At 44.4% G+C, this 21,234-nt stretch overlaps 2 protein-coding genes across 3 annotated transcripts in view; one reads left to right on the top strand and one right to left on the bottom strand.

The window, feature by feature from the left end:
- The window catches only part of KDM3A (lysine demethylase 3A), a 54,923-nt gene extending 51,897 nt beyond the window's left edge, over positions 1-3,026 (top strand). The window contains exons 24-26 of the mRNA XM_019526449.1: positions 1,381-1,557; positions 1,642-1,776; positions 2,348-3,026. Of these exons, the coding sequence (XP_019381994.1) occupies positions 1,381-1,557; positions 1,642-1,776; positions 2,348-2,428 (393 nt within the window). The 3' untranslated portion in view covers positions 2,429-3,026. The remainder of the gene's footprint in view (positions 1-1,380; positions 1,558-1,641; positions 1,777-2,347) is intronic.
- Positions 3,027-5,157: 2,131 nt separating this feature from the next.
- Positions 5,158-21,234, bottom strand: part of LOC109303872 (charged multivesicular body protein 3) — a 51,558-nt gene continuing 35,481 nt past the window's right edge. For both annotated transcript variants that reach the window (XM_019526226.1, XM_019526224.1), the window contains 5 exons: positions 18,381-18,441; positions 11,380-11,559; positions 8,319-8,440; positions 6,686-6,800; positions 5,158-5,662 (listed from right to left, as the gene is read on the bottom strand). In XM_019526226.1, coding sequence (XP_019381771.1) covers positions 5,526-5,662; positions 6,686-6,800; positions 8,319-8,440; positions 11,380-11,559; positions 18,381-18,441 — 615 coding nt within the window. In that variant the 3' untranslated portion in view covers positions 5,158-5,525. The remainder of the gene's footprint in view (positions 5,663-6,685; positions 6,801-8,318; positions 8,441-11,379; positions 11,560-18,380; positions 18,442-21,234) is intronic.

Genomic DNA, 21,234 nt, shown 5'->3' with positions numbered 1-21,234 from the left:
GGGCAGTCCCCTCCAGCAGGCAGCTGAAGCTGCAGGCTCTAGAAGTCTGAGTCTCTTGACTTGAAGCCGGTCAGGCAGGCAGCAGAGAACTAGGTATGCAGGATGCAAGGAACCAGGCAGGTTTTGAAATCTGTCTGGGATCAGCCAGAATTTCAGTGATGTGAGAACCCCAGTGATGTCTGGCTTCAGAACATTTTTGAGGGGAGAAAAGGGGAGGTTTGGAAGTGACATTTAAAAAAAAAAATATAAAGTTTGTATCTTTTTAGCATTTTTCTGATTTACATCTAAAGTCAACCACTGAAACAATTAAACCCGGGTTGTGGGAGATTCTGCATCACTGGGAACCTTTAAATGAAAATTGTCATTTAAAAAGGAAATGCTTTCACTCAACCAGAGTTACTAGACCTGGAGAAATTCACACCACTCTTATGGCCTGAGTTATGTAGGAAGTCAGACTAAATTGTCACGAGGCCTACTTCTGGCCTTAAATAACACATCCAATGTCACAGGAACTGAAAGGGTGTCAAGAGTGACTAGGTTGGATAGATATCTGGCTGGGGTATTATGATCCCAGTGCTCATTCCTGCCCAGGGCAGGGGGTCAGACCCAATAATCTGTTCAGGTCCCTTCCGACCCTAGAAACTTTGAAATGTCTGAAGGAGTAGAAAATAAGTTATTGGTAGATGGATTGTTGGAGTGGCTTTGGGGGTGAGGGGATGGGGGGAATTGGAGACCAAACCCACATGGCAGGATAAATTAAGTCCACAGAAAGTTTTAAAGGCAAAAGGTAGAATAGTTCCTGAAAGTCGAGAGGAGAACAGTACACCAGCTATGTTTAAGCAATAGTGGCAAATCAAGATACTAAATCAGCGTGGGAGGTTAACAGTAACAAAGTTTTCAACTTTTGACTTAAATGAACATTTTCAAGGTTCATTTATCCATCCCTCTTTAAACATTTGTATGACAAGACAAGGAGCTGCGTGCTGTACTGGGCTATAGCATTACCAAATTCCAGTCCTGTTTCCAACGTGGGCTGCCTCTGCCCCAGGCAAATCCAGTTCATTCCTCTATTTCTACTTCTCAGTTGTTAACTGGGGATAATTGCCTTCTTCGCAGGAGGGTGGGAAGATCAGTTAGTCAAGTGTGGAATCTTTTACTTTTGATTAGTTAACTAGCCTGTGGGAACAGGCATGCCTATAAAGCTATGCTGTTGTCTTTAGAAATCTTCAAGTGTGATGGAAGGAATCCTACCCTGCATTGTTGATTCATACGGTTTTGGTTATTGTTCCATTGTCTGGCTTAGGGGTGTGTACATAATATAACAAATGGATATTTGATACAGTGCATAACATCTTTTGGGTGGGTCACTGTCCTTTTCAGGTCTCGGAAGAACAAGGTCAAGAGAATCCTGTAGATCACGATCCCATTCATGACCAGAGTTGGTACTTGGACCGATCTCTGAGGAAACGTCTTCATCAGGAGTACGGAGTTCAAGGCTGGGCTATCGTACAGTTTCTGGGAGATGTAGTTTTCATTCCAGCAGGAGCTCCTCATCAGGCAAGGACAAATGGCACTTTCAGATTTGCTGTCTTCATAGGCTTTGCTCATGGCTAATAGCTCTCTCTTTTTTTTTTTTCTCAGGTTCATAATCTGTACAGTTGTATTAAAGTAGCAGAAGACTTCGTTTCTCCAGAACATGTCAAACATTGCTTCTGGCTCACTCAGGAATTCAGATATCTGTCCCATACACATACGAACCATGAAGATAAACTGCAGGTAACCCTTCCCCTTTGCCCCCTCCTGCTTTTCTTTTCTTTTTTTTTAACTGGTTAAATAACTTTTTAATCTGGTTGGTTGATGTCAATAGCCATGCAATATTTGGGTTGCACCTAAAGGAGGATTAAAACTCCTGTGTTTTTCATGCTTCAATTGATTTGTAAGTGACCATGTTTTGAAGAATGACCCTAGTGGCAATTACCTGTAACTTTAGTAAATGGTTTATAAACCTCTTAAATTCTTTTAAATGGTTTTGGCACTTTTTGCCACATGTCTTTGTTTTGCTTTAACAGAATACAACTTCCCTGAACTCCTAACTACCTCTCTCACCATGCTTGCATACAGTGATAGGCTTGGGGGCCACTTGGCTTTTAACAATTGGCTATCTCCTTTATTTGGGGTAATTTTAAGTGAATTTCTCTGAATTTAGTCAGTAGAACCATTGAGCAGGTAGAAGCCATGTGGGGGGAAGAGAACATTTTTACTGTCTCAAGGACTCTCTCTGGCTAGAATTCTTCAAATTGATATAGATCATCTCTGCAGTTTTAAAGATGACTTTTTTTCCTGCTAGGTGAAGAATGTCATATACCACGCTGTTAAGGATGCAGTTGGGATACTGAGAGCTAATGAATCCAGCCTCAGTAGGCCATAATGTGACAAGCCTTAACCATGCACTATGAAACTGGCAGCTGTTTTAAACTACTCCATCAGGACCTCTGTGGACTGAGATGATATGAATGTTACCTCATCTTCCTTTCAGCAGTACCAGCAGATCGCGGTACTTTGTTCTGTGTATTCTTCTAATGTTTACAAACCCGAGAGATGTATATGTAGAAATATTTGCGGACTGTGCCAGACTGTGAATGCTCAGTTGCAATTGAACTTTATATGGAGCTACTCTCCAAGCTGTACAAAAATACCTCCTATAGAATTTATGTTGGAGACTATTCCAGATTTATGTTTGAACAATGTTAATCAGTCGAGATATATTGTAAAGATCAAACTTGGTTTTAAAATTTATGTTGGGGGGAGGGGCACTAGAAAGAAGTATGAAGCTGTTTGATTTAATAACCAACCTGCACTTAAGTGTACTGAGAATAGAGTTCTTAAGTGTTACATTAATGTAGAACTAGCATTGAGCTCTTGTATATTAACATGGAATGGAGATTAACCATTGTTAGTTAAATATATTTAAATTTCTAAATGTTAAATGCCCTTTTCAGTAAAAATGCCTCTGTTTGAAATGTTGATGTCCCAGCTTAAACTAGTGTTTGTGGCCTTCTCTGATTCTTGGTTCCTAATAGTGGAAGGGTCTCCATACAACTCCTAGGTAGAACTGAAAGATTGTTTCTTTCTCAGCCTCTCTGCAAAGTGATTTCCATGTGATTTTGAACTTTACACCCTTGTAAGCACACAGAGTTTTCCAGGGTAGAAACTGCTACTTGGCATTCTTCAAAGGAAAAGAGCTTTGAACTGAAGTCTAGGGAACCAACTTCAGTATAACCTCACTCTTATAGTCTCATTTGTGTGTGTTTTTAACTGGAGTTCATTGGGCCGCTTTACTTTGTCTTACTTGAATCGAAAGACCAAGGCCTCTTACTCCAGTGCTGGCTCTATGGTCTTTGCCTTCTAGAGGGAGCTGAATTTCCTGTCCTGCTCCAGATCACTTCTAGTTTTGAGTGCATTGTTTTTTTTTTTTTTTTTTTTTGCATTAGGCATCCTCAGTGTAGAGAAGGAAAATACACAGTTTTTAACTCCTATTTGGCAAGTTGGAACAAATGGGAATGAGTATCTCCAGACAAGGCTTTCACTTTCTTGAGCTCTCCTTGTTGGGCTTTTTTTTTTTTTTTAGCGGCATCTGTTAAGTGAGTGGAAGAAACTGTAGGTGCTCCAGCGCTTTCTCCTGTAGCAACAGCCTAGCCATGAGACCATCCAGCCCCTGGTAATCTGATTCCCACCCCACCCCCCAAGCCAAGTGCTTACATCTACTGGTATTTGTTTGTCTTTCCCAAGCCAACTTCTAGAGAGGAAAGTTTTGAATTGCACCCCACTTGTACACAAGGCAGTCTTTTACCTCAGAAGCACCAAGCTGTCTACAGTGACTTCCAGACAGGGTGAAAAGCTATATTAGACTTTAGACACCCATATGTATACATCAGAACTCATGGTAGAGGCGATATCTTTTATTAGACCAGCTAGATTTTTGCAAAAAAAAATATTTAATTGCAAGCTTTTGGGTACTTGTGGTGTTTTTGAGAGAGGATCTAAAGGACCATGAGGTTTGCTTTTCTTGAGGGCTGTAGACTAGTACAGCTCCTGCTTGTGGAGATGGAGAGCATCTGATAAACCTGATGAGCAGCACTGAGAGCTGGAGCTGATCTTGGCAGGGCTGTCATCCCTTGGTCAGGTAAACTTTTATCTCCCACCCCGTCTCTGGAATCCTTTGTGGTGTACATGTGCACAAGCACTTGAAGAAACTATGGCTACAGTAACCATGCTCTTTCCAGAACTAAGGGATGTTCTGGGGATGCCCTACATCCATTAAGTAGGTAGAAGGCACAAGGACCAAGAGCACTGTAGGGGGCTGAATGCATGGTTTTCTATGGAGAAGTGCAGTGGCCATGAACAACCCATCCCAAAGGATCATGCCTAATGTGAGGTATCCTAGCGAGCAGGCTATTGCTAAGGGAGACCAGCTAACAATCACTCTACATCTTGAATAGAGGAAACTTGTCTCAACTCTTTATGCCTGCTTTTAGAGAGTACCAACTGGCCTGGATTACATGTAGCTGAGTAACTTTAAGTGGTGGGAATCATAAAATTGGAAAGCCTGACTCCTATTTTTTTAGCCACTGTCCTTACTCCCTGCTGAAGAGTCATGGCACTTGGTGGGGAAAGACCAAATCCCTACAGCTAGGGGAACCTTCACAACCATTCATGAACAAGGAAGAGAAATAGCTCCCCAGGCTACTGACACGAGAGTTTTTACCATCTGTGTCTAGATAGCTCCCCCTGTGACCTACCGGGGTTAGTAGTCCTGGAAGGGGTGTACTGGAGAGCACTCTGGGAAGAGTGGGGAGCACTGCAAACTTTAAACAGTGTGAAGGGGGGGGAGTGACTGCTTCTATGGCTATTCACCCAACGAAGTCTTATTTTCCTGGTTTCTCTGCAGCAGGGCTATCTACAATGTAATCATTGTGACTGCTGGGAGGATTAGTTTAGGATTAGGATGAAATGCTTTGTGAGCCTTGGAGGAAGGATGTTGTAAGAAGACTAGACTTTCCTTTCTGGACGACTTTTCCCAGCTTTAACAAAATAGGGCACAGCATGGTTTTTAAAACAGCAATGCAAGGTCAAAGCAGATTCAAGAGGCAAGGATTAAAAAGCACACATTTTAATAAACGTGCTTGTAGTGTTTCAGGAAAAAAATGTACAGACTTGATAACATCAAGTGGTTTGGGCAGCAGATTTAAGCCAATGAAAGTGCTTTGTTAGGGGGAAGATGCTACTTGATGCAAAGAACATATTTCAGGGTTTTTCTCTTGAAAATCATACAGGACATCACAGCTCCACCTCCATTTCCCCACACCCTCTCACAGGTTTAACAGAAAAATGGTAAAAATAATTTCTTATAGAATACAAACCCAGGGGGGTGGAAAAAGTATATTACAGAAGGTACTTTCACATATAAAGCCGTACATGGATAGAACATTCCAGAGCAAACCAAAAGTCAGTCTGTACCCAGGAATCTAGCTCCGGAGCGTAGCCAAGCGTGACTGCATTGCTTCAATATCTTCCTCCTCCTCAACAGCGGCGGCGGCAGCACCCATGGGTTCAGGTTCTGGAAGAGCATCTGTAACTTTACTAGGCGCTTTACCCAAGGCCCCTGTGAACAAGCCAGAGAAGGAAGCTTTGAGTGTGTGGTCACAGTTGCTCATCTGCATGTATCAAGTAAGTAACAGCTGCTTGAGAAGTTACTTTTGTACCTATAAAATGTGCAGTCAGCCAGTGATAACTAAGTATGGACCTCCTAGAGCGAGGAGGTAAGAGCATGCCACTGAGCCAGCCACTTGCTACTGACCACATACACCTGGTCATTAGGGGGGCCTACGGCCTGCCCAGGTTTACTAGCCCTTACGAGAAGAACATATGAAGCCCTCTCTCTCCTGGCCTCCAGCATCTACCTACAGCCGTGAGCCAATACTTGTGGGACGCTGATACAGAGTGGCTTTCTAAACATCAAAGACAAAAAGTGACAGGAAATTACTTGGCTGCAGAGAGGATGGGGGCACTTGTCTTTCATGTAATAGCCTAAAGGTTACAGCACATGCCCAGGAAATGGGTGACCTCAGTTCCAGGCCCTCTGCTTTTAAGGGCCTTCAAACCAGCCTATTCAGAGAGAACACGCTAACCAGATGCCACCCCCGTAGCCTTGCTGAGCCTGGAAAGATGCACAGAGCATAAACAAATGTGAGCCTGCCTGCATAGCTCTGATGAAGTCCACGTCACTAGGAAGAGCTGTTGCTAGTTGTGGGGTTTGGTCCCTGCTTAATAAGCTTCAGAAACATCCTCAGGAGCAGGGAACAATTCAGAATCTTCCCAGGGACATGTCTGTGTTGCTGAGCTACAGGATCAGGCTCCATTTTGACACCCTCCAGATCCATGAGTACTGCGTTCCTAGCTGCACAGTCAATCCCAAATAGCTGGTGGTACCTCTGGACATGCCTGGTAGCAGAACTTTTAGCACTAAGCAACTTGCAGGTGGATGCAGGGGTTGGTGGGGGAGCACCTACACATAAAAACTGCTTTTGTTGACCGCTCGTGGAGACTTTGGCACCTACCTTCTGCCACTTCAGGCATTTGTGCGCTATTTTGGACCCACACACACACACAAAGCGCATACACTTACCAGCTGTGATCTCAAACAGGATTTTATCAATTTCCATCTCTGCCTCCTCTTCCATTTCCTCTTGGTCTTCCATACTTTCAAAGGTGTCCTCTAACATTTCCTCTATTATACCTGCCTGAAGAGTAACAGGAGCAGTATGTTCATCTCTGGGAATTAGTCAAGCCCAGTTGGAGAACAGGACCCTCAAGAAAGCTGAGTTACTCTCCTGGCTCCAGAGTAGGTCTATGGCAGTCAGACTCACTGGGGAACTTAAGCTTCGCTCCCTAGAGCAGCCTGCTAGAGCAAGGGCACTGTCCTCTATTGCACCATCCATTCACAATGCTTATGATTTCCAGAGTTCCCCATGAGGTTACCATGTAGCAGAATTTGTTTCTTTTGTTACTTTAAACATACACCCAGCTCTCAAGTGTTTCCCCTGCCAAAAAAACAAGGTTTGTTTGTCCTTGTACCAGTGGGACAAAGGACAACCAAAAGGCAGAAGAGGCAAACTGAAGTTATTCACTGTATTACTCAAACATGCAGCTACTATTAGCTGTACTGCTGAACAATTAATAATGTTTAACTCTTAACTGATAGGTTCTGAAAGGTTTCAGTGCTCCGCTGTATGTTACTGATTCGTTAATGAGAGTCTCAGATTTTCTTTGTGTATTATTAATTCCACAGGGAACAAGAGAAATGTGTAAGTATAAATTATAAACCCCTTTTAGGGTTTGTGACCTAAACTGCAAAACTGTTCCAAGTACAACACAAAGTCAAATGCTTTCGGAAAAGAAGAAAAGAAAAGATAAGATCGCTTGGGCATGGCATTGTGCAACAGTGTTCTGAATAGTGAAGTCTAAAGTATGAACACAGGAAAAGAACTGCTTCAAAATCTTTCCTTTTAACCCCAGTCTCCCTTTAATGGCAGTAAATGAAGAAGATAGTTTTCTCACCCCATACACAGTTGAGAATTTTAGAAAGTTTCCCATCGTACATCAGGAGGAGGCACACACTGCTCTAAAACACCCAGCAGCCCAGTAATTAGAGCACATACCCAATATGCGAGAGAGAAAGGCTCAAAGTCTGCCTGATTCATCTCATGGATTTGAACCTGGCCCCTACATCCCAAGTGAATTCCCAACCTCTGGACTATCAGCTATGCTAGGGTAGACATCAGTCCATTCCTCCAGCAGAAATCTCATTGCAGACCTGAGCCACGTTCCTCAATAGAGCTTTGCCCACACAGGGACCTCCCTGCAAAGTGTCCGTTTCTGCTGAACTGACACAATCATTTGTAAAAATTTAACAGATGAAAAATTCCCAGCTGGTTTCACCACCATGTCACCTCTTCTCTTCTACTGTCTCCCCTATCTACAACATAAGCTCTGAGGCACAGGCAGCCTTCCCATGTGTTTGCAGTGTCTAGATGCTAGAACAGGGGCAGCCAACCTCCTGCCCTCCCCAAGCACCACTCCAATCCCCTTCTCATGTCTGATCTGGTGCTCTATTTTCAGCCCCCCACCCAATTTCCCTGCTCCCTCCCCAGTCTGCTGTGTGCCACACACACAGGCTACTGCCATTACTTGTGGGCTGGCCACTCCTTTGAAATATCTCAGTTGTTGATGAAGTTTAGCACTTGCCTTACAGATCTTACCTTCATCATTTCTTTGGATAATTCTCTCATTGTGGCCTGAATCTCAGGGATTTTTATTAGATTCTGCATGGCTTTCATGACTTCCGTGCTCTTCTGTAATGAGCCTGCGACTCTCAGAACAGCTGGAACAGAAAACACGAAAAACTTCTTAATGAGGCCTACCTCTGGCAGAACACAAGTCCCGTACAAATCCTTCTCCCTTTGTAGTCTAAGTAAGTATTAAGAAATGAAATGCCCATTTACTCAATCATCTTTATGCTTAAGGTTGGCTGCTATATAGAGGGAGGAGATGCAGCTCCTGCTCTCACCCATTTCTGAGAGACCTGAAGAACTTCTATTGAAGTACTGCTGAGATGATGAGCACCACTGACAAGTTTCCCCAAAAGCTACTACCAAAGCTGTGGCAGGACAGATTTGACCCCACTGGTACCTACTTTAGAAGAGGAAGGCATAAAGCCCAGCTCCTGCTTGTTCTTCTCAGGTGGGAAGCCTCTGAGGCTTCTGTGCAGGTAGTGAGCCCTGCAACATCTCCATGGGACCTGACTGCTCGCAAAAATCAGCTGTCTTGATTTCCTGTGAAGTTCTCTCTAAAGTCTGACATTCTCAGAGACCTAGAAGTCCTACGGAGGTCACTGCGACCCTTCACAAGGAAGTCAGGCCAGCCTGACTTCTACTACAGAAAGTTATTACTGAACCAAATGATTGGCAATTACCTACTTTTTCAACAAGAAGCTGGACCAGCTTGCATGCTACAGTGGCTTTATCGGTATTCTTTGTGGTGGCTAATTTAACTACCCACCACAACATAGTTTCTCTGAAGCACCTCAAGTGCATTTCTTTACTGGTACTTGCAGTTGCCTGAATGTCAAATTCTGAATGAAAAATTGTTGCAAGACTTCAACTTTAAGAGGCGCGAAGAAGTGACAATCCTCTATAGAGAGGCCAGTGTACTGCATGTACTGCTGTTCATACCATGTAAATGTGTTTAATGTTAGCCCAGATTACTAAGAAGATGCTACAGTAATGGCACAAATCTTGGTTTCACTGACACTCAAGGGCTGTTCAAACCAAAAGCAATCTAACAGAAGTACCAGCTATGAATCCCAACTTCCTTTTTTTTTTACTCCTTTGATGATAAAGTGCTGGCTATAATATTCCTATTAACACCAGGAAAAAGTATCTGTAGCAATGCTGCAGCAAAGATTGCCTTTAATTTTGTCCCAAATGAAAAATTTAAGTCCCACTATACCATGACGCACTGACCAATTTTAGTCTCCTGATTTACCATACTGACAGTTCAGATCAATTCACTACGGTACTTGAATGGATAAAATAAATATTAAAATTGCACGTTCTGAAATTGACTCCAGGGTTTGCTTTACTAACCTTGTAGCCAAGCCATCCCAGACCCCACAACAATCTCACTGTCAAACACAGACACCCATTAGCATCCACTCTGCACAAAGTACTCTGAAGAAATTTAAAATGCAAGTAACAGCCACTATCTTGTGTACAAGCCAGACATCCAGAGCAGCCAGCAACTGCATCACCATCTATCGGTACAGACAGAAATGCAGCTCCCTGTTCTAAACTCATGATGCTTTGCAGAAAGTGCCATGAGTTAAGAAGGATCCTTCTGAGCCAAAAGACATTAGCTGTTGGAGGATTGCTCCAATTTGAAGAGGCTGTCTCTGCAGTGTCTCTACCCTAGCTCTGCCCCTCCCCTCCCAGCTCTGGTGCTGTCTGGATGGGAGGGGTAGAAGGCAGGGGAGGGAGCTTGTTCTGGGGCTTCCCCAGGCATGCTGGAGTTGGGGGAATGGGTGAATTGGAGCTCCTGAGGTGGGGGGGCTCCAATCTACCTGCACTATCCTCCAGCGCTGGGATTGGGTCCTTTTAAAAGTGCTCTGCAGCAGTGCACTTGTTTGGTCATGGCTGTAGAGCACTTTCAGGGGGCCAGATCAAGAGAAAATTGCCACTTCTGTCTGCACCTTATGTTGCTTTTATGACTTCTGATGCTGTCTCCCTGGCCCCACTATGCAGTCACACTTCCTGGCTCAACTCTTCTCACAAACTGTCAGCTAATATCATGGTTCCCTACCCCAGTCCTTTCCCTGCAGTCCAACTTTGCCCCTCAGGTTTCCTAGGTCACTGATCAGCCATTCTTTCTGCAGGCTGCTTGTATACCTGTGCTGTCCTTGACTCTGCTTTTCCTCACGCTTCCATTTCTCTTTTCCTCCCCTGTGGAACTGACACAGGCAGACCAGACAAACAGTTCTGATGAGTCATGATCCTATGGTTCTTTGTGGACCCAAGGAGGTTTATCGAAAGGAAAAAAAAAAAGAAAGATATCTGCATTGCAGAGCTCCTCTCATCAGGCAGCCCCTTACAAGTCTTCCCTAAATCCCTTTTTTCTTCATTGCTACTGGAGCTGGAATATGGAGAGTGATCAAAGACCTTGCAGAAAGCATACTCAAGACAGATTTGAATATGGACAGCAAGGGTTTGGGCAAAGGAGGGGGCAGGGGAGAGAGAGGGCCCAGGCAGAGGGGTGGCATGGAATAAGTGATCAGTCCAGGTTCAAAGTGGAAAAATTCTTCCTCTGCTCCCTAATTTTATATAATAAAATCATATCCTTCCTCAAGCACTACAGTCCACATGACTCTTGCTTCAGACCCAGTTATTTATAAGATGCAGGAAGCTTTTCTGAATGAACTAAACTTCGTCCACAGAGCCTGCCAGAACTGACCATAACAGAACTTAAACAAGCCCTTATTGCAGAGTGGTACAGGGATACGGGGGCATTCACTATCAATGGTATTCATGCCAGGTATGAAAACTACTGAGCATCACTAGAGAAAAAACTCCCATGGCAGAGCAGATGATTCAGGTATAAATATGGTTTTTAGGCTTGGAGTCAAGTAGACATGGATCCAAATATACAACCTTTTCCCAAATTCTGGCAGGGTTTGGTCCTGTTCTTCCATGCGCGCGTGTCAAGCCTCACCTCTGCAGTTAGCCTAAGGAACAGTAATTTCACTGAGGTTCAAAAAGAAGTTCTCACCAAGCTGGTTCTTCATCCCCATGAGAACAGAGTTCATGTGTGCTTTGGACGCGTAGAGTTTGCTCACAGCCTTCCGAGAGCGGATCATCTCCTTGGCCAAAACTACGCACACGTCTTTTTGACCCTTTTTGGCAGCATCTTTTATTGACCGCTTCACCTTCTCCTCTTCTCTCTGGATATCTGGATCAGAATAAAAGCAAACATGGACAACAGTCAGGAATTGCTAAAGTTTTGGAGCAGATGCTTGTTACTCAGTGGAGCATCCACTTTCGAAGTTAATATAACAGCACTTTCCACTCCAATACCAGCCCTCGTTAAAGAATCAAGCCAGCCATTGATGTATGTTTGGCTCATGCACCGCCAACAGAATAGTTACTTAAGTTCCAAGAGTGAAATCTGTGTACAATTTCCAACTCTATAATTTCCCTTGCAGTCAGTCACACCATCAGTACTTGGCTAAGATCAGCTCCCACCTGAAAAGGCAGAAATGATTCTGCTAAGAAAGAGCATTTTGAAAATGCTTGCCTCCTCCATTACAACTCCCACCCAAAGAAAGTCACTGCCAAACTCTTTTGAAGACCTGCTGCTTGCTAAGGCACGGCATGGTAATTCAGGTCCCCAAACAGCTGTGCTAGCAAGAAGCGCTCATTTCTGCCTATAGCCAGACACAGGATTGTATCCAGATAGATCCAGGGATTCTGGGCATCAAGGCTCAGTTACTAAAGCTCTCCCTATTTACCAATTAAAGTCAGCTTCCCAAAACCCAGATTCTCAACCAGGGTGTTGCATCACCCTGGAGTGCCAGAAGGTGTGAGGAGATAAGCAGATAAGTGCTGGCTCACGCCCATCCTTGCCTGACTGATCCCCCAACTGCACTGCCCAGCCCCTCTGCAAGGAGGCAAGCACTGCACTATATAAAATAGTTTTTAAGTTTCAGTATCACTCAGTTCAAAATCATTATGGAGGGGTGCCTCAAGTCCAATGAGGTTGAGAACCACGGTTCTAAAGAAAGCTAAATCTGGTTCTGAAACCACAGCTGGCCTTCCTAAATCAACATAGATTGCCAGGAATTTATCACTCCGATTCACCAGTCTTTGCTCTGGCTTCCTCTCACACTCCAGGTTCAGGTTGTTTTCCTGATTTCCAAAGCCCTTGTGTAATACTGGCCCCAGCTTCCTATGAGATCAGCCTTTTGTGATGACCTCGCACAACTGCTTCACTCCACAGGAAAAAAAAAAGAAAGAAAGAAAAAGGCTGCCAAATAGATAAACAACTACAGGAGAAAAAAGGCTCCCAGGAGCTGAACAGACAGCAAGGAACTCACTGGTGGGTGAAGTAGATGGCTGCCAGCTTCAGGCATTCAAAACTAAATGCTAAATCCACCTGCTGGCACACCTCTCACACAATAACTCTGTTACTCCCATTAGCATCTTTAATATATTCCACGAACTCCTGGAAGACCGATTCAGGCTCAACATTAGCAAAAACTTCTTCATGGTCAGGGATAGGCTTCCTCCAGACGTGGTGCAATCGCCTACCCTGGAAATCTTCAAGAGGAGACTGGACAGTCACCTTGCTGGGGTCACCTGACCCCCAGCTGTCTTTCCTGCTTGGTGCAGGGGGCTGGACCCGATGATCTCCTCGGGTCTCTTCCGGCTTTACAATCTATGAATTTAGGAAAAACCCTGACATTTGCGTCCTTCCAATTAGTTTGTGGGTTAGGCAAGGCATTTGTCGAAGATGCTCAGACACCGTGATGAGAGGTGAGGACACAAAGATGCCTAAAGCTGCCCACGGTGCCTATTACAGATCCACCCTGCTCCTCTCGTTCAAAGAAGCTGAAGGTGCTTGTATATTTAGACCAAGGGTGGGCAAAATGCAGCCAGCAGGCCACATGTGGCCCGCCAGGCCATTCTATCTGGCCTGCCGGGCCTCTTAAAAATTTTTAGAAAATAATAGTTAACTACCCCCAGCTGCCTGTCATGCGGCCCTCGATGGCTTGCCAAAACTCAGTAAGCGGCCTTCCCCCCCGAAATAATTGCCCGGCCCTGATTTAAACCGCATGTTCATGCACCTGTAAACACATGGTCCAGGGTCTCAGTACACTCTGCAGGTACTAACCAATCTCTTCACTCCATCTTGCAGAACAATCATTCACTTTTTTTTTTTATATATAGTTCATTAAGTAATTAATCTTTGCATCTGGCTTCCAGGTTATACTGTTTCATCACAATTTAACAGAGCTTGGGACCCAGACACACAATATGTTCACACGGTGTCATTTACATCAGATTACATGGGACCCAGAGCAGACAGATGACCAATTATCCCTGAGTTGCTGCTGCAGTAGACACTGTTACAACATTGATTACCGACTTAGGGAGGTAATAGCCTAGCTGCATTGAACAAATGACTAACTTGGGATAACTGAAGACATGTAATGCCAATACTGGTGTATACTCCCCCTTAGATAATTCAGCAATGGATTCTCATAAAGAGTATACTCTGTGTCTGCCTTTTTTTCCCCTCACTGGTGCAAGTCAGTTTACACTGATGTCCACACATCATGTGTCAAGGTCTTAGAAGCAATATTATTTTGCAGCTGGTACACTTTGACTTTTTTTGCATTTAGAAATCACTCTCGGAGTCAGGGACAACATGGTATTATCTAGGGAAAGCCTCTACCCTGGAAGCACCAAACGATTGATTTATTGATTGAGGAAAGTGTGAGTGGCTGCCTCAAACCCGATTCGGTCTCTAGCTTTGCACCCAGTCTTTGATGTAAATGTACTGTACATGAAGAAGTCCACGTACTACATGGAATGAAATCTGTACTAAATAGATTCCAATCATTGTATTTTGGAATCGAGATACAGTGGAATTCACAAGCTTTCTGACATAAAGCCAGGCCTCTCCTTTTTAAAGGAAAGGATTTGACTCAAGTAAAATGTACAGAAGATTTAAACTAGGTGAGGAGATAACTGTGACTATGCACAGCAAGAAAACACGCCATAAACAGTGGACCCAAAGAAGAGAGCCACACGTTGAGACATGCACAAGAAACAACAAGGGGATAAGCTGGTGCAGCTCTGTTCTCTTGACCCAGGATGTGTCCATTCCAGGAGGATGGTTGAAAAACTAGCTTACAAGAGCCTGCACCCGCTGAATCCTTACATCTGTTTGAAGGTCTAAGCATACACTGCGGCAAAGAGGATTCAATGAAATCCCTTGCAAAGAAACTAAGTTCAAAACAAATGTTTCTTGTGATTTTTAGTGTTGCAACAAGCTCCTTGCTCTGCAGAGGGGAAGAATTTTACCCTGATGGGAGTCTGGGGCTGGCAGACTGTGACAATCCATCCATCAAAGTAGGGTTCTGCACTTCTGGCACAGGCTCAGTTGGAACGGAGACATCAATGCAGATTCTCGCGTGGGAGTTAATGAAACTTTTACTTCGGGTGAGTCATTCTCCAAATGTCATTTGATGAGAGATGTTCTAAGACATCAGGCTCAGCCAATCCACAGGGACCAAAAGCATTCTCTCTTCAAAAACGAATAATCTCCTTCAGAAATGTCTGGCTTAGTGTTGTTTTCATTCTGTTAGCCACAAGGAACATATGCTTGTAAGCGACTGGGAGCTGTCTAGATATTATAAATGACTCTGTACTTTCTAGGACACTGGGGCAGGGACTCTAAGTGCCCATAACAGTGTTTAATGTAGTGAAGACAAATCCCTTACATTGTGCAGGAAATGCCAAGATTAATCCATTTTACACAAAGCCTTCCTCACTGACCTTTTAGGAGGCCAGGAGCGCCAATAGGTCTCTATTTTTACAGTAGGTATAACTCACCTGGTTTAAAGGCAAAGACAATTTAACTGTATGAATGTTCTTCACTAAGGGAAGATGAATTAGAATAAGTGTAAAAGGATGATCAGAAGAGACAGATCTTATTCCCAGCTTTCCCATGCAGCTGTGCCAGTGGTTTGCTACATAAGCAAGGTGACCGACTATTCAGCACTGGGGAGGCCTCCACTGTGTCCAGTTCTGGACACGGCATTTTAGAGATGCTGAGAAACTGGTTAAGATCCAAACAGGACTAGAACAGAACAGTAGGACAACAGAAACTGCTGCTCAGGAACAGCAGATCCTGTATCATGCAGGGTGTTGGACAGTCCTGGAGGTTCCTTTCTGTCCAATAAACCTAACTTTCCTCATGCCCGTTTCCCAGTCTGTTGGGAGACAGGTGTCCTTATTCACAGTTGCATCGAGAGGCTTAGCTTGCATTTTTAAAATGGAACTGAGGTGCTAGAAGGCAAGATACTACAAAAATGAAATATTCTTTTTTCCTGCAAGTTAGTCATTGGCTTTAAGCAACAAAGAAACACTGACTGAGCTGATCACATTCTGCTCAGGAGCTAACAATTTTAATGGTTTTGTCGCTGAAGTCTGACATGCGTTTTCCAGGTTTTGCACAGCCCTGTATAATTTTAATACACAACAAGCTGCCATGATCTAGCAACTGACAGCTTTTATATATGGACAGTGTTGTTACACAAGGGACTGCTAGCAATCACAAGAAGGGAGAGTGCCACAGAAGTGGTGAACTCAGTCTTTGGAAGGTAATACTAAAAGCCCACCAGTGAGCCAAAGACAGTTCACTGGTAGCTCTTCCATGGCTGCTGGTTTGAGGACAGAGCTGTGCCTTGCATGCATGAACGAACTGTTAAAAGGGATCGTGTTGCAGCTGTTGGGTGCTGGAAATTCAAGCTGTTTGGTTAAAATGTTCTTGGCAGGACTAGGTCCTACACTGCTCCTACATTAATGAATATCATCACAGTCAGAATAGGATGCAGTCCATTTATCTGAACATGCAGGAAAATTTGAAACAACATTCTGGTTATCAAAACCAAATCATACCAAACAAAAAGCATCATCAAAACAAGAACAATCCAATAACAGATGGTATGAAACAGGGTATTAGTACATTAGAATCTGAAGCCAACTGTTCTAGTGACTCAAGCACACCCAGTAAAATGTTGGGTCAATGGCTGCTACATCCAGACACAATTAGCATGGCATGTCAACAGAAAATGATGGATGGGGCCCAGTTCTTACACAAAACAGCAATGTACTCTGAATGGAGTGCCCTCAAGGGCTAGGTCTGACCCAGAATGAAGGCTTGAAGGAAGACACTTTGAATGACATACTATATTGGCTTCCTAACAGCAGGCTGCTGCATTGATATGTGTATAAAATGCATCCGTCTTACAGGCCTCTCATTTTGTTGCATTCCAGCTTCAGCTTCTGACAGCTAGATGTTTCCATGATTAGATCCCAAGTAACCTTACTTACCTGGATTCAACATACACAAGGCAAGGCTGTATACTTTAAAATGACATTAAAAAAAAAAGTTCTGACAGTCTGATCTCCTTGCATCAATCTGTCTGCTATGTAAACTATGTAGACTAATCCCTTACTGCTGCATCAAGTGAAATACTAAAACCCTTCTAAAACTGAGATGAAACAAAGCTTTGTAAATGTGATCACCAAGAACAATGATGTACCCAGTTTACTCTTGTTAACATGCATAAACTCTAACATACAATTTGCAGATAGGATTAGTCTCGTCTGACATACTTGTTTAAATTTAAGAATAGCATCCGATACATATGGAAGTCAAAGCACTTTATGAACATAAGAAAGTCTCAGCGCTCCTATAAGGTAGACAGACTGTCCCCATTTTACAGATGGGCACAGAGGGTACATCCAGACAAGTGTGCACATTTCCCACAGCATGAATAGCAGCAGCACATATTTGTCCTACTGCTTTTTGCCCCAGGGCACGCCCCTGCATGCACACTCTGGTGCGTGCCAAATTGTACTGGGTGGGATAAAGGTTAGGGCTAACTCCTTTGCCCCAGCAGCCCTACCTGGGGACTGGCGGGTGTCCCAGGATATCAGCAGCACTGATCTGGCTGTACGGAGCTTGGCCAGCAGTCAGAGCGTGGCTCTGGACAGCCAGGCTCCATTTCTGATAGTGCACACTGATGCCACGTGCACTACGCTGCTTTTTTTGGTGGCAGTTTTTTTTTTTTTGGACACCGAGATCTCCTAGTGTCAAATTTTGACACCATGCTGCTAATCTGCAGTATGGTGAATGGGTGCACGTGCACTGTGTGCAGTTTGCAGTGCCTCAAACAGCTTTGAGGTGCCACAAACTGCACATGTGCACCATCTGGACTTGCCAAGAGATTAAATAGGAACTGGACATATAAAAAACAAACATTAAGTAACCAAAAGCCAATACAGAAAGTCCTCTGCCAATATGGCCCCAGAGAAAACCCTGGTGAACAGCTCAGTTCTGCCACTTTCCAGCTGCTGGGAAGGTGGAGAGAAATAAACAAATCAGAAAATATACCAACATAGTTCAAGACCAAGCACCTTTCCCTTTTCTGACTACATAGAGGGCCTAATGCTGCACCCACTGAAGCCAATAGAAAACTCCCCTGGATTACTGGAAGCAAGACCTTGCTCCTTATCTTACACCCTCCTGTTTGCCACTTCCTCAAATGACAGGTAAATTACACTTGATTTTTATATTTGCTGTACACCATTGCACGCTTGCTTCACCTAAAATATATGACCTACATAGCTGAGGTTCCTGGATAGTTTTACCTAAACTAAAGTTTTCAGAAGTGCCCAAGCAACTTAGGCCCTAAAAATCAAGTCACTACCAAATGGGACTTAGGAGTGTTACTTGTATTGAAAGTGTATGAGACTTAAGTAATTCTGAAACATCGTCCCCATACAGACTTCCAGAGGGGTTTCAAATGCTTACACCAAGTCTGTATGTGATCCTAAGAGCAGGTTTAGACTTTTCATCCAATTTTTCATTTCTATATCTAGAATGTATAGATTAAAGTTCCTGAGAAGTCCAAGGGTGCTTTTCTGGCATTTTCATAGGAACTGATAGAGAAAGGGAAAAGATGTGAAGATACAAACCTCGAATCTGTCTGTCTATCACTCTCATTTCTTTCCTCATCTTCAGTGACCATTCATTTACCTAAAAAAGAAAAGAAAGCAGATATCATTGAACTGACCCATTTTTAAGAAGTGAGATTTGTAGGTAGGTTTTTAAAGCATATTCACAAAATAAGCTCTTTAGAAAGACATCACACCCCTTTCCCTAGGAAACAAGCCTCTGACAGAGTTACGTACGTGCTCCGCATGCCATGCAGGAACTCCAAGACGACTTCTCTGTCCAGTTTAGAAGATGTACACATGAGTACATATATAATACATTCAGACCTGGAAAGGGACTCCAGTTGGCCCACTGAATGGAACAACTGCTCTGATGTGCAAATGCAGCAGATCAGTACTTATCCAAATAGAACTTATTCCAGTAACCAAGCTTGGAGTTGCAGAAAACAATTCTAGTGGAGCAAGTGCAACGGAATGTGTTTGAAGCAGTCCCATAGAAAGCATTGCTCACGGAGTGAAAACATCAGAATCAGGCCTTTGACAGCCACCGAAGCTAATGTGCCTGGTGTTCCTCAGTGGCCAGCACCACATAAGCCCTATCAAACAAAAACAAGCTACTGTTTATGAAACCTGCAGCATTGGAACAAATTTAAAATGTGCATCTAGAAGAAGAGGAAGGGAGATTCATGTATGTGGAGGCTCAGATAGTTTTGCAGGATTTTCAGAGAAATTTGGCAGTTTTCAGTTACAGGATTTAGATGAAAACCCATTATTTCATGATTGCTCTCTGCTTGTCTTTCCTTCCCTTAAGCAACCTTTATGGGCAGTAAGATAAGTGTAGAGAAAACCACAGCAGCAAAACCAAGACTGGAAGAAATACATTTCTAGCAGCATTCCACATTTTCTGCTGGAAGTGATCAGCAACAGGGACGATCTGCTCTTGTAGGCGACTTTCTGACATATCTTCTTCAATAGTTGTCCTACTGATTCCGACACTGGCATTCGTTCAAGGACATACCCCTTAGGGATTTTTAAATCCAGGGCTGTCCCACTAAGCAGCCAACAGACAAATGCATCAACAAGCAGATACCGTGAGCATGGATATCAACTTTGCTGGACCAGCCGTGTCATTCAGATGTCCGGCTCCGATTCCTAAAGCTAGTTCTTTTCTCCCAGCTCGGTCAAAGTGTATGCTCAAGAGGAGGGCAGAGAAAGCGCTTCAAAAACTTGAAAAAAATGCATCATCAGCATCAACTCACGAGAGGCTATCGTCCAGGACTGCTCCAAATAGACGAAGACTCTACTTCAAGGATCTCAGTATTCTGAAACCTCACAATGACAACAGGACACAGAAAAGCAGGAGTGGAAGAAGCAGGAGTGGAAGAAACACTGCCACAGACTTAATCAGGAATACAGAGCCATCCACCCCACATGGAAACACATGCCCAAGTTGCAATAGAACCTGTCGATCCCGTATTGGCTTTGTCAGCCACCCTCAGATCCACAGACAAGACAATCATCCTTGACTGCCAATGTTAACTAAGGAGCTGGGGACCACAGGATGCACCGATCACACCAGTGAGGGCTGCATGCTGTGTGGGCCATACCAGTGCAAGCCATGAACCCCTGGACAGCCCACCTTGCAAGTGCCTCCCTGCACCACACTTGCAGATGCCCCTACCATGCAGGTGCCCTGATCCCATCTTCAGCACTCTGACCATCTGTGTGCTGCCCTGCAACTGCATGTATGCATGTGGCATTTATCGGCGACACTACCAGCCACATCAGCCAAAAAATTCTGATTATGTCGATTTTCCTTATATCAGTGCCAACACGGTATGAGACCGATGTATAGGTGCATCTCTGCTTTCCAGGGTTAGTTTTCTTTATTTTTCCAGAGAGCCAGGCAAGCACAGCACTACACAAAATTGCTGGGGTGAGGAGATGTGAGCCTGAGCACAAGCATCAGCTTGGTAAGCAGGTGTTTAGAAGGCTGCCTACTCCCCCTCAGGCAAGTCCACGTTAGAATTATTATTAGTATTATTATTTTAAACTCCAGTTAACAGACTGTCAACTAACAGCAGTCAGCAAATCTAGCTACTTGTCTGGGCACTCCACAAGTATTTATTCCAATATTTATGTCCTGGAACAAGTTCCTATGAGTTGAGTGCTCAGATTTATACATACAAACCTATTTCCCAGCTGACCCAAAATTAGCTACAACTAAACCTCTACTATGGAAACAAGCCTTACATCTAGGGGTGCACCAATAAATATTTTTTTGGTTGATACCAATTGTCAATTATAAACTAGCCATATAAGCCGATACCGATCTGATTGCCAAGATGAAGCCCAGCAGATTGGAGAGCAGCGTCCGACCGGTAAGTCTGTGGAGGGGAGTGGGAAAAGGGCATGGTGGGGGGGCAGACTGAGATCCCCAGAGTGAGGGAGGGAGTGGGACAGAGGCAGGGCAGGGCGTGGGACAGAGCTGTGCGTGGTTCCTGCTACTGCACACACCCCCCGGCAGAGGGATAGGGGCTATATGCCCCCTAGATTTGTGCACAGGGGGCTGCCTGCTGCAGGCTCAGGGCCAGGGGCTGGGCCAGCCTCTTCCTGGAGTGGGGGCTGGGCTGGAGCTGTGCTCAGGGTAGGCAGCAGCATTGGCAGGGGGGACTACGAGGAATTTTGGGGTGGCCACAGCACACCCCATGGTCCCCCCCTCCCAGTGCTGTCACTGCCTGCCCTAAATACAGCCCTGGCCCAGGCCCCCTGCCAGGAAGAGGTCGGTGCAGCCCCCAGCCCACCCTTGGCCCATGCACAAATCGGAGGGGTGGGGAGCACATACCCCCCCACCCTGTGCCTCCCCCGGGGGTGT

The sequence above is a fragment of the Gavialis gangeticus genome, unplaced genomic scaffold (assembly GCF_001723915.1).
Source record: "Gavialis gangeticus isolate Ggan-Ray unplaced genomic scaffold, GavGan_comp1, whole genome shotgun sequence".
In the NCBI taxonomy this organism is placed as follows: domain Eukaryota; kingdom Metazoa; phylum Chordata; order Crocodylia; family Gavialidae; genus Gavialis; species Gavialis gangeticus.
This window is presented reverse-complemented; position numbering and strand designations above follow the sequence as displayed.